Here is a 12,962-nt window from a genome sequence, read left to right on the forward strand (position 1 = left end):
CTTTTGTGTTTTTTTTGTCAAACCATACAATATTTAGCTGTGTGTTAAAGAGACTATGTCATGCTTTATATCCTTCCTTATCACACTATGATTCAATTGTGGTCTATATAAAATGGAACTGAAATGCTATGGTCTGAATTTCTTGTAGCTCCACAGGCCCCTCTTTTACCCCTTTTCTGAGGCGTGTCTGAGAGCAACTCGTTTTGGTGCGGTCTCTTTAAATGCTATTGAGGCACGTCACACCCCGCCCCCCTGCAGGTCAAAGATCTTTCCACTCTATTCCATTCGGCTATTTTGTAGTTTTGTAGTTTGATAGCAAAGATACAATAGTCTAGCGGCACATTGTAAAACTGTTTATGTAATAATACTGTTCAAAACATGCAGTACGGTTATGTCCTCAAGGAGCTAAAAGCAGCACATAGCACTAACATAAGCAGAGGGCACGATGCTACTGCTATCAAAACAATGGCCAGGAGGTCAAATCAACACACAATAAATTCATGTCAAACATAAAGTTTGTTGTCCTTTTAGTGTTTTTTGGAGTTTTGCTCTCTGTTGTTTCTATGGACAGTAGGAACTGACCCCTTAATCAGATAAGGTCTTTCAAGAAATCGATCTTACTGATACTGGTGGAGGTTGCTGAAGAACTGAAGAGGTATTTCCTCATTGATGTGGGTACATTTTCATGAAAAATAAAATTTAACCAGGCACTTCAAAGAGGATTTTTCGCTGGGGGATGATGTAATGAATTGCGCGGGTTAATCCACCGAAAACAGAACATTTAGACTTATCCTCTTGCGGCTTTGACATACTTAAACTTGGACTACAAAATCACAGTGAGAAAGAAAAATGGCGCATAGGCAAAAAACTGAAGTTCATGACCTTTTTAAGCAGTTCACCAGCAAATACTGTGACATAATAGTTCAAAGAATGTAACAGAGAAGACAGAACATGAACAGACTGAAAAATATGACTCAAACAAAATATAAAGTTATCTACGCAGCAGCTGAAGAGACTAAAACTTTTCTGCACTCCAGAGTCCAAGTACGCAAAACAATGTATTTAAGGAAATGAAAAAGTGGATATTGCATGATATGTCCCCTTTAAGTCTCAATATGCAGGCTTAATCCACAAGCCACCAAACTAGAATTTTCATATTCAACCCATATATGTATTTTCAAAATACTTGAATGAACTGAGTTTGCACAGATGTAGGTTTTATAACATGTTTAAATGTTTTGGTTATATGCAATGGCTGTTGTAAATGCATGAAGAAATGATTTCAACAAGGTTTTTCAAACGTCTTTATTTGATCTAATAGCAATGAACAAACAAAGATCATTCTAACTCAAAGTGGTAAGCTAGAAACATATTCAGGAGAAAAACAACTGTGGAAAAAAATTAAATACCAAATATTTAAAAAGAAACACAACTACATGGTCTAATTTGATTGTTTGGCATAACACTTTAAGACTTGGTGGTTTCATGACCCATTATAGCTTTCCTTGTATTTCTCTCTGGTTTGAGCAGAATTATGTAACATTTAGGCCCAAACAGCGCTGCCAAAAGGCCAAAGCTGGAGGCCAGGATAGCAAACACCTCCACTGCATCTGCATATTTTCCTGGAGAGTTGATATAGGCAGGAACAAAGGCCACCCACACAGCACAGAAGATAAGCATGCTGAAAGTGATGAATTTGGCCTCATTAAAGTTATCCGGAAGTTTCCGTGCTAAAAATGCTAACATTAAGCTGATGAAAGACAGTAAGCCAATATAGCTAAATAGAACTGAGAATCCAAAGGCTGAACCAATTTCACATTCATAAACTATTTTGTCATTGTAGTATTGTGTGTTTTTATGTGGCATCGGTGAAGCAGACACAATCCACACAGTGCAGACTGCTGTTTGAATGCAAGTTAGAGTGAAAACGGTTCCTCTTTGCTGTGTTGGACCAAACCACTTGATACTTGCACCACCTCCTGGTTTGGAGGCTTTGAAAACAGCCAGAACCACCATAGTTTTCACCAGGATGCATGAGACACAAAGCACAAAGCTGATCCCAAATGCTGCGTGTCTCAGCTGACACGTCCACAACTGGGGTTGTCCAATGAACAGCAGAGAACATAGGAAGCATAGTTTAAGTGACACTAGCAGCAGGAAGCTCAGTTCTGAATTGTTGGCTCGAATTATAGGTGTTCTGCGGTGATAAATGAAGATCCCCAGAACGACAGTACAGATTAATGTGCCCAGCAGTGAGGTGGTTGTTAAACAAATCCCTAGAGGTTCATGGTAGGAGAGGAACTCTGTTTCTTTAGGAAGACAGTGATCACGCTGGAGGCTGGACCAGAAATCCTCTGGACAACTGATGCACTCCCTGGCATCTGAAAAAAAGAGGGAGAAAGGCTTTTTGCACATTCTCCTATGTGTGTAATGAAATAAAGCACTTACTAGATGAATTGCTGATCTTTCCGTCAGAGCAGGGAATACAGTCAAAGCAGCAAACTGGATGCCCCTTTTTTCTTCCCATTCGTGTACCTGGAGGACAGTTTTCACTGCATACTGACTGAGGTGGCTGGTGGTAGGAAATTTAATCGGTCACCCGTCATTAGCAAACAATGATATTTAGACAACAATCATAAGGTTAGATGCAAGGAAGAAATAACCTGTTTTGACTCAAAGTTCCAGAAAATTTTGTCTTCATAGAGAATGAGTTCTTCCCCTCTGAAGGCAGACTTCTTTACTTCACCCACATTCTGAATTTTGGTTCCTCCATCAGGGAGCCAGACCCAGTTCATAACATCATATATAGGCAGGGCATCACCATTTTCATCAAATGACACTTGATCACCAAATGGTGTGGTGAAACTGACTTTCTGTAAATAGTGCAAAAGCTACAAATGATGAAGAAAATGAAAAACTTCAACTAGAGGTTCATGCAAATGAACAACAGGCTTTTTAAAATCTTGACCTGGTGTTTATTTATACTACATCCATTGTCCTTAGCACAAGGTCTGCTATCTAAAGTGCAATTTGATATTCCACCTGCCATGGTTCCAGACTTTGCAGAGTAGCACAGGTCTGTTCAACAAATGGTCCTTTTCCTGGCTCACACTGCAGCATCTCATCGAGAGCATAAGCCAAAGCATACACAGCTTTGTAAACATTGTACTCAGGTCTGAGGTTAGAGTCATCCAAAAGCTCAGTCTCAACCTGTTCGATATCTTCATCACCAGTGCATACAGCTTTCTTATCTCCTTCCAAATCTGCCGGATTAAATTTACACTGAAATGTGTGCTCCCAGAACTGTGTCACCTGAAACCCATCCAAAGGGCAATATTCAGATATTATGATTTATATATTTCACATGCTATTTCTTTAAATGTCCTTTCAGTTTTACCAGATTGGTTTCGTAGTTGTGATTTTTATCAAGTTGTATTTGTAAGAGGAAGTCTCTGAACCCCGATATTTCCCCTCGGCGGATGGCGATACCCAGTGTCCCACCGAGGTAAGGGATGAAGCGGGGTGTTTGAAGTACAGCTGCTGATGCCCAAGCTTCACTTGCAATCCATTGTCGGCCTGTGACATTTTGTTCTACTACCTGGGTATTTTAATACAAAAACATATTTTTAGACTGTTGAAAAATATGGTTTAACATTTTGCAAATAAATGGCTTGTTGGGTGCCATTTTGTGTACTATTGTATTATTACAGTACATCTTTATTTACATGAACAAAAGTAAAAGTGAGAGGAAAACAAACTTTAAAAACAAAAGTAAAATGTATTACCATTTGGGTTTGAACGTGTCAAACTAATTGAACTATTAGAGTGATGTAATAATATATTTGAGGTGTGGAGAGACTGATGTAATAAGCTTTAAACACATAAATTACATGATGTTAGTCAGAAAACATGCATTGATTCTTACCTCTTCTATCAGCCTAACTGTGTGAATCTCATGGGCAAACACAATGACAACACGAGCTGTTGACGTCTTTATCAAATTTACAATTCTCTTCTGTTCACCTGGTTTGCTATCCCAGGGCAAAACCTCTACATATGCCAGGCAAGCTCCACCATTCTGCAACAGCTCCGACTGAAAAGACTGGGCAACATAGAATCCGTAATCATCGTTGGTAACCAGAAGACCAACCCACGTCCAGTTAAAGTGTTTAAGAATTTGAATCACCGTGTTCACCTGGTCAGATAAAAAAGTAAGACTTGTACAGGGTCCTCCTTAGGTTTTGTAAAAATGTGTAAAACTGTCTTGAACTAAATTCATGTCAGGGAGACTTGGTGACCACAAAATTCCACTTTTTGCTTCAGTTCATCTTCCTCACTGTGTGTAGTGGCAAGAAACATTTTAGTACTTGTCCCTCCTTCTTTGTCACAGTCTACATTGATTTAAACTTTTGAATTGTTGTCCCACCTGTAGATGTTGGGAAATTCAGAGGGGTGGCTATGTTTGTGACATGTTGTCTTGTCTTTCCCATTTTGAGGAATGGGCAATAGAAGTTGACCACTGTATCATACCATAACTATACTAATTAAAAGTTCCAAAGTACTGGGCATGACAACATGCTCCAGTTAGATTTATTTTATTGGCAATGTCAGTGGTGCAAATAAGTGTAGAAAGTGATTTTATTAAAAACAATTATTTTCTAATGTGTTTTTTCACCACTGAATAAATGCTCTCAAATAAAAAATCAGTTCTCTTTGACATTTTCAGTGTGAAATATGCTACTGCAAAAAAGTTGGAATTAATTGAAGGCTTTTTACAAAACATTCTCCAGCCTGTCAACAATTTTTTAGAAAACTGTATGTACTTGCAATATTTGAGTAATTCATCTCTATATTTTGCATATGTTTTAATGATAGATTTTTAAGAGTTAAAGAAATTAAAACATATTTGCAATCAGGCCCAAATCAACATGAATTCTGTACTGTCTAAGTTATGACATTTTGCACAGCACTAAGCTGTATCTCACCTGGAATGCATCACTTGGGATTGTTCTGAAAAAGGATGGAAATTGCTGACGATCGCTCAAACATGAACATGTGGCAAAGTAACTCACCTATTCAGAACAATAACAAATAAATAAAATATATAATTTCATTCAAGACAACCAAGAACATTGTCAAAATGTTTTACATTTAAAACCGTATAAAATAATGGAGAAAATCTGAGATAAAACTAAAGATAGGGCAAACTTACCATTGATATTTTGAATAAACCTAGCACATTGGCAATAGCTATTGAAAATGTTGAATAGGAATCACCAACAATCCCAAGGATTGGAGGAGTCCCTGAACAGTTCTGAAGTGAAAACCACTCTTCACGGCCACTGGCCAGGGATAAGGCACCACTGAATCCAATAACAAGTGCACCACAGTTATCATAAAGACTGTATCCCAGGGTCACATTTGGCAGCAGATTGGGGTTCTTGTTGATTTCTTCAATAGCAAAGGCCATGGTCATGGCATCCCTAAAACCTAGAGTATCAAAACTAAAACAAAATATCACAATGAACTTACAAAAAGAGAAAATTGCTATATATCACATTCATAATGAATTAATTATACCATGTCATCTTACAGTTATTGCAGAAGTCCAAATGTAAAATGCCTTAAAGATATTCATTAGTACTTTACCATATATTAGTTTTTATTAGCTCTGAACAGACAATAGAATTTACATAGAAGTGTTAATTTCATGTGTAATATATTTACCCTTCACAGGTTGGTTGTTCTGGCTCTGAGGTATATGTGATCTCAGGAAATAGAGAAGTGTAGTGGACCTCAAACAGACCACCCAGAACCACATCACCTGACTTGTGCATTTCATTAAGTTGAAACCTTTTTCGTAAACTACAAGGCAAAACAGTAGATGAGGCCACAGACATGAAAAGGAGAACCAAGAGTAAACATGTGTGAAGTAAAGCCTCCATAACTCTCCTCCTCCTTTAACACATATTGTTCATGCAAGAGTGCATACATTTATATGCAACATTACATCATCACTGATGTGTTCTTTGACCAACAAATATCCTATAAGGGCAATCACCATGAAGACACAATGGGTATGCATTAAATTATAGTGCCATTCAAAGTATCAGTAAATTGATAGACCAACTTTTTGAAGGTACCAAGATAAATTAAGCCTTATTCAGTTTAGCAGCTTTGCTTCATGATCGATAAATAACCGATCATAGTAGAAGTCAGGGAAAGTAGTCTTTTACCTTATTTGTCAAGAATTTACTCCTGACCTAAACAACCTAATTATACCTCTTACAGGTAACATTCAACTATATGTAAAACCTAACAGTAAATGAGACTGTAAGTGCTATGATGCAGCACATTGTTAGACATAATGGTATTTTGTTTTATTTTTTTTAAACTTTATTTACACAGGTAAGTCGATTAAGATATGGGGTCTCATTCTCAAAAGAGAGGTTATACACAAACATACATTTGCACAATAAATCTTGAAAATGTTGTAAAATCTTTTATCGTGACACTTGAGTCCATCTTACGTTGGTGATATTTGTGGTTGCTTGAGGTATAAACACGAAGAAAAAGAGTTTTAGCCTGGTTCCATTTTTTTCATGAAATTCTTTTGTTCTAGTTACACTATGGATTTTTTCAGTCATAAAATTGAAGATTTGGGAACAATAAAACAATTCTTTATATGAGGTCAGGCTCCACCATACTGGGAAAGTCACGTGCTTCGTTCTACTGGTCCTCATAAAGGCTTCTGAATTGCTCTTTGTCAGACCCGTTAACAATGCCTCTTTGCCATGGGAAACCCTACCAGGGGCATTTGAGCGATCATTTGATCACTCAAACCCCTCCACCACATTGAGTTGGCGGTTCAAAGAGGGGATACTGAAAAATAATGGATTTCAACTTTTACAATATGCTTTTAAATCTCTTCAACACAATGAAAAACAATGCACATATGTTCATTTAAGACCTGTGTGCATGTTCTTGTTCATATGTTGGTATAACCAATTTTTGCTACTTATGAAAAAACCCTCAGCCGTTTGTTAATGGTATAGATAGAATTTTAATGACATTTTGGAGATTAGAATCACACAATGTGATTTCTCTACAATTGTTAATTTTGCTTTGTGTTTAGTTTATTGATAGATAAAACTTCTGATGCTCTTCTTATAAAACATTGTCAAAGAATAAACAGTATTTTAGGAAAAAATGTGGTATTGTAAATTCACAAAGAATATCCCAATCAGGATTTAGCTCATAATATTTAGGGGTGAATTCACCAAGCAGTTTGTGAAAATCGATATCCTCCTGATCTCCAGACAACACAGAAAGGTGGATCTGCTCTATAAATAGTCGTGCTGAGTAAACAGCTTCTCTCTGAGCTGATGCATGTGCCAATATCTAAAGACATTATTCATGTGCAGACGTTAGTGAGTAAAATGGCAAATTGGTGCACAATTTGGATATTTACACTTAGGGATTTACTCACTATCGCTGCCTTTCGACTGTGTCCCTTGTGGTGCCATGTGGGGGGTGCTCCAGCAGTATGGAGTCAGGAGCCCTTTATTAGGGGCCATCTGGTCTCTGTACAAGCAGAGCAGGAGTTTGGTTTGCTTTAAATTGGACCTGTTCCCAGTGCATGTTGGACTCTGGCAGGGCTGCCCTTTTTCACCGTTTCTGTACAGCCTTTATGGACAGGATTTCTACCTGCAACCAAGGACTGGAGGTCTGGTTTGGGTACCATTGAATTTAGTCTCTCCTTTTTGCAGATGACATGGTCCTGCTGCCCCTCTCTATACAAGACCTGCAGCATGCACTGGGTCAGTTTGAAGCCAAGTGTGACGTGGCGGGAATGAGGATCAGCTCCTCCAAGTCCGAGGCCATGATTCTAAACTGGGATAGGGTGGCTTTTCCTTTCTTGGTTGGATGACAGTCCCTGCCGAAAGTAGAAGAGTTAATGTATCTCGGGGTCTTGTTCACGAGTGAGGGGAAGAATGACGTGGGAGATCAACAGACACATAGTTGTGGCCACCGCAGTGCCAGTCGGTTGTGGTGAAGAGAGAACTGAGCCGAAACGTGAAGCTCTCAATTTACAGGTTGGTCTACATTCCTACCATGACCTATGGGCATGAACTTTGGATCAAGACTGGAAGAACGAGATCCCGGATACAAGTAAGTGAAATGAGCTTCCTTCCCAGGGTGGCCGTGCATTCCCTTAGAGATAGGATGAGGAGGTTGGCCATCAGGGAGGGGCTCAGAGTAGAGCTGCTGCTCTTCCAAATCGAGAGAAGTCAGCTGAGGTGGCTCGGGGATCTGTTTCAGATGCCCCCTGGATGCCTCCATTGGGAGGCGTTCCAGGCATGGGCCACCAGGAGGAGGCCCAGGGGACGGCCCAGGACATGCTCGAGAGACTGTATCTCTTGGCTGTCGTGGGGACGCATCGGGCTTCCCACTGAGGAGCTAGAAGAGGTGTCTGGGGAGAGGGAAGTATGGATTGCTGCCTCTAGAACCCAGTCCCGGATAAAGTGGAAGATGGCGAGTGAAATAGAAATGGATACCTTTTGTAAGGTTCTATAATATTTTTATGAATACAAATTTAGGAGAGGAAAGAACCAGCATTAATAAGTAGACATTTTTTATTTGTTTATTTTTTAATTTATTTAATTGTTTATGCATGTTTGTTCTTCATTTGATGCCGCTTTTAAATATCTATCACTCACTGAATGTCATAGAATCGTGTTCTGGCTTGTAGTATTGTTGTGCTGCCCTCATCTGCCCTCCCCTTTATAACGTTTATAATGTACTATGGCTTAAAACTGATTAGGATATGAAAAAGCTTTAGAAACTGTACTTGTATCTAAATGCTACCCAGATGAGGTAAAAAAAAAATGCCAATATGATTAAAACCTTATGGACCTGCCTCAAGTATTCACCCCAAACCTCCACACAGCCAAAGTGGTGTCTATTTACCAGTAATGCCTAATGATGAAGATGCCTCTTTCAGATCATAGTTCCATAATACACATGCATCAACAAACATGGACCATATGTGCATTCAGAGCTAGCAGATGGGTAAAAGGAATTAAAAAGGCATGTCTTACAACTTGCAGGTTTCACCTGAGCAATGTGTAAGATGAGTGTGAAAGGGAAATCCTGCATTGGCTTTACAAATACATTTAGTGCTTTAAATGCAAGGTTTTTGTGTACCATCCTCAACATGGTATCCAGATCATATTCCCCTGATTAACATATTTAACATATCAGAGGAGACATGCAGGATCATGTGGTGCCTTAGCTCTGTGAGTACATACACATGATGACAATTATTATTTTATTCCCATTTATATGAGTCAAATAAAGTAGTCGTACTCGTACTCATCGTCTTCCGCTTATCCGGGACCGGGTCGCGGGGGCAGCAGATTCAGCAGACACCCAGAGGTCCCTCTCCCCAGACACCTCCTGCAGCTCCTCCGGGGGGAGCCCAAGGCGTTCCCAGGCCAGCCGAGAGACAATGTCCCCCCAACGTGTCCTGGGCCGTCCCCTGGGCCTCCTCCCGGTGGGACGTGCATGGAACACCTCCCGAGGAAGGCGTCCAGGAGGCATCTGCTATAGATGCCCGAGCCACCTCAACTGGCTCCTCTCGATGTGGAGAAGCAGTGGCTCTACTCCGAGCCCCTCCCGGATGGCCGAGCTCCTCACCCTATCTCTAAGGGAGTGCCCGGCTACCCTACGGAGGCGCTTGTATCCGGGATCTCGTTCGTTTCGGTCATGACCCAAAGTTTATGGCCATAGGTGAGGGTAGGAACATAGACCGACCGGTAAATCGAGAGCTTTGCCTTTCGGCTCAGCTCTCTCTTCACCACAACGGACCACATTACTGACCCCATTACTGTGGCAGCTGCACCGATCCGTCTGTTGATCTCCCGCTCCATTCTTCCTTCACTCGTGAACAAGACCCCGAGATACTTGAACTGCTCCACTTGAGGCAGGAACTCCCCTCCAACCTGAAGAGGAAAGGCCACCCTTTTCCGGTCGAGTACCATGGCCTCTGACTTGGAGGAGCTGATCTTCATCCCAGCCGTTTCACACTCGGCTGTGAACCGCCACAGCGCATGCTGTAGGTCTTGGCTAGAGGGGGCCAGCAGAACCACGTCATCTGCAAAAAGAACAGACGAAATCCACTGGTCCCCAAACCAGACCCCCTCCGGCCCTTGGCTGTCTAGAAATCCTGTCCATAAAAGTTATGAACAGGACCGGTGACAAAGGGCAGCCCTGCCAGAGTCCAACATGCACCAGGAACAGGTCCAACTTAGTGCCGGCAATGCGAACCAAACTCCTGCTCCGCTCGTACAGGGACCGGATGGCCCGTAATAAAGGGCCCCCAGTTCCATACTCCTGGAGCACCCCCCCACAGGGCATCACAAGGGACACAGTTGAATGCCTTCTCCAGGTCCACAAAACACATGTTAACCGGTTGGGCAAACTCCCATGAACCCTCGAGTACCCTGTAGAGGGTATAGCGCTGGTCCATTGTTCCACGGCCGGGCCAAAAACCACACTGCTCCTCCTGAAGCCGAGGTTCGACTATCGGCCAGACTCTCCTCTCCAATACCCTGGCATAGGCCTTACCAGGGAGGCTGAGGAGTGTGATCCCCCTGTAGTTGGAACATACCTTCCGGTCTTCTTATGAAGGGGGACCACCACCCCAGTCTGCCAGTCCAGAGGCACTGTCCCCGACCGCCACGCAATGTTGAAGAGGCGTGTCAACCATGACAGCCCCACAACATCCAGAGATTTTAGGTACTCAGGGCGGATCTCATCCACCCCCAAAGCCTTGCCACCACTGAACCTTTTAACCACCCCGGTGACTTCAGCCTGGGTGATGAAAGAGTCCAACTCCGAGTACCCAGCCTCTGTTTCCACCAGAGAATGCGTGATGGCAGGATTGAGGAGATCCTCGAAGTACTCCTTCCACCGCCCGATAATGTCCTCAGTCGAGGTCAGCAGCCTCCCACCCCTACTATAAACAGTGTTGGTGAAGCACTGCTTCCCCCTCCTGAGGCGCCAGACGATTTGCCAGAATTGCTTCGAGGTCAACCGGTAGTCCTTCTCCACGGCCTCACCAAACTCCTCCCAGGCCCGAGTTTTTGCCTTTGCCACAGCCCGGGCCGCAGCACGCTTGGCCTCATAGTACCCGTCAGCCGCCTCAGGATTCCCACAAGCCCACCACAGCCAATAGGACTCCTTCTTCAGCTTAACAGCATCCCTTACTGCCGGTGTCCATCACCGGGTTCTGGGATTGCCGCCGCGACAGGCACCGCAGACCATACGGCCGCAGCTACGGGCAGCAGCATCGACAATAGATGCGGAGAACATGGTCCACTCGGACTCTATGTCTCCAACATCCCCCGGAATCTGGTCAAAGCTCTCCCAGAGGTGGGAGTGGAATACATCCCTGGCTGAGGGCTCCGCCAGACGTTCCCAGCAGACCCTCACTATGTGCTTGGGCCTGCCAAGTTTGTGAGGCTTTCTCCTCCTCCAGCGGATCCAACTCACCACCAGGTTGTGATCAGTGGACAGCTCAGCCCCTCTCTTCACCCGAGTGTCCAAAACATGCGGCCAAAGGTCTGATGATATGACAACAAAGTTGATCATTGATCTCCTGCCTAGGGTGTCCTGGTGCCAAGTGCACTGATGGCACCCTTAAGTTTGAACATGGTGTTCATTATGGACAATCCATGACTGGCACAGAAGTCCAATAACAAAACCCCACTCGGATTCAGATCGGGGAGGCCATTCCTCCCGATCACGCCTCTCCAGGTGTCACTGTTGTTTTCCCACGTGGGAAGTCCCCCAGCAAAATAATGGAGTCCCCGGGAGGGGCACTATCCAGCACCCCTGACGGGGACACCAAGAAGGTACTCCAGGTACTCCGCACTACTGCTCGGCCTTTAGGCCGAAACGACAATCAGAGACCTATCCCCAACCCGAAGGCGCAGGGATGCGACCTTCTCATCCACTGGGATAAACCCCAACACGAGACGGCTGAGCTGGGGGGCAACAAGCAAACCCACACCAGCCTGCCGCCTCTCCCGTGGGCCGCTCAAGAGTAGAAGAGAGTCCAACCCCTCTCAAGGAGATGGGTTCCAAAGCCCACACTGTGCGTGGAGGTGAGCCCGACTATTTCTAGTCGATATCTCTCGACCTCCCGCACAAGCTCAGGCTCCTTCACCCCTAGCGAGGTGACATTCCACGTCCCTAGAGCCAGCCTAAGCATCCGGGGATCGGGCCGCTGAGGTCTCCACCTTCGTCCGCCACCCAATCCTCTTTGCACCGGTCCCTCATGGTTCCCCCTGCAGGTGGTGGGCCCACTGGGGGATGGCCTCGTGTCTCTCGTTCGGGCTTGGCCCGGCCGGGTCCTGCGAGGAGCAACCCGGCCACTAGGCGCTCTCTGGCGAGTCCCGACCCCAGGCCTGACTCCAGGGTGGGACCCCGGCTCCGCCATACCGGGCGACATCACGTGCCTCGACATATTAGTCCTCATGAAGGATTCTTGAACCGCTCTTTGTCTGACCCGTCACCTAGAGCCTGTTTGCCATGGAAGACCCTACCAGGGGCATTTAAGCCCCAGACAACATAGCCTCTAGGATCATTTGAGCACTCAAACCCCTCCACCACGTTAAGGTGGCGGTTCAAGGAGGAGTCAAATAAAGTATTATCTCTTAATGTAGATTTTCTTCTAACTTGTCAAACTATATCTAACTGTGTTTGTCTTAGGTTTCACTGTGGAGGCTTAATCCACAAGCCATCAAACTAGAATTTCCACATCAAACCCATTTTTTCTTAAAGACTTGAATTAACTTAGATTGCACAGATGTAGGTTTTATTACATGCTTGTAAAAGAATGAAGATATGATCTCAACAGGTTTTTCATACCCCTTTATTTGATATAATAGCACTAA

General features: G+C 43.6%; 1 protein-coding gene across 1 annotated transcript; it reads right to left on the minus strand.

Moving 5' to 3' along the window:
- Nucleotides 1-1,467: 1,467 nt before the first annotated feature.
- Nucleotides 1,468-5,945, minus strand: LOC124884492 (extracellular calcium-sensing receptor-like). Its single transcript, XM_047392432.1, has 9 exons — nucleotides 5,728-5,945; nucleotides 5,213-5,504; nucleotides 4,986-5,072; nucleotides 3,926-4,195; nucleotides 3,398-3,598; nucleotides 3,043-3,312; nucleotides 2,664-2,891; nucleotides 2,449-2,572; nucleotides 1,468-2,381 (listed from the first exon to the last, which is right to left on the minus strand). The coding sequence occupies exons 1-9, from the start codon at nucleotides 5,943-5,945 to the stop codon at nucleotides 1,468-1,470; spliced, it is 2,604 nt and encodes an 867-aa protein (XP_047248388.1).
- Between the last annotated feature and the right edge of the window lie 7,017 nt (nucleotides 5,946-12,962).

This window comes from Girardinichthys multiradiatus, chromosome 18 (assembly GCF_021462225.1).
Source record: "Girardinichthys multiradiatus isolate DD_20200921_A chromosome 18, DD_fGirMul_XY1, whole genome shotgun sequence".
In the NCBI taxonomy this organism is placed as follows: domain Eukaryota; kingdom Metazoa; phylum Chordata; class Actinopteri; order Cyprinodontiformes; family Goodeidae; genus Girardinichthys; species Girardinichthys multiradiatus.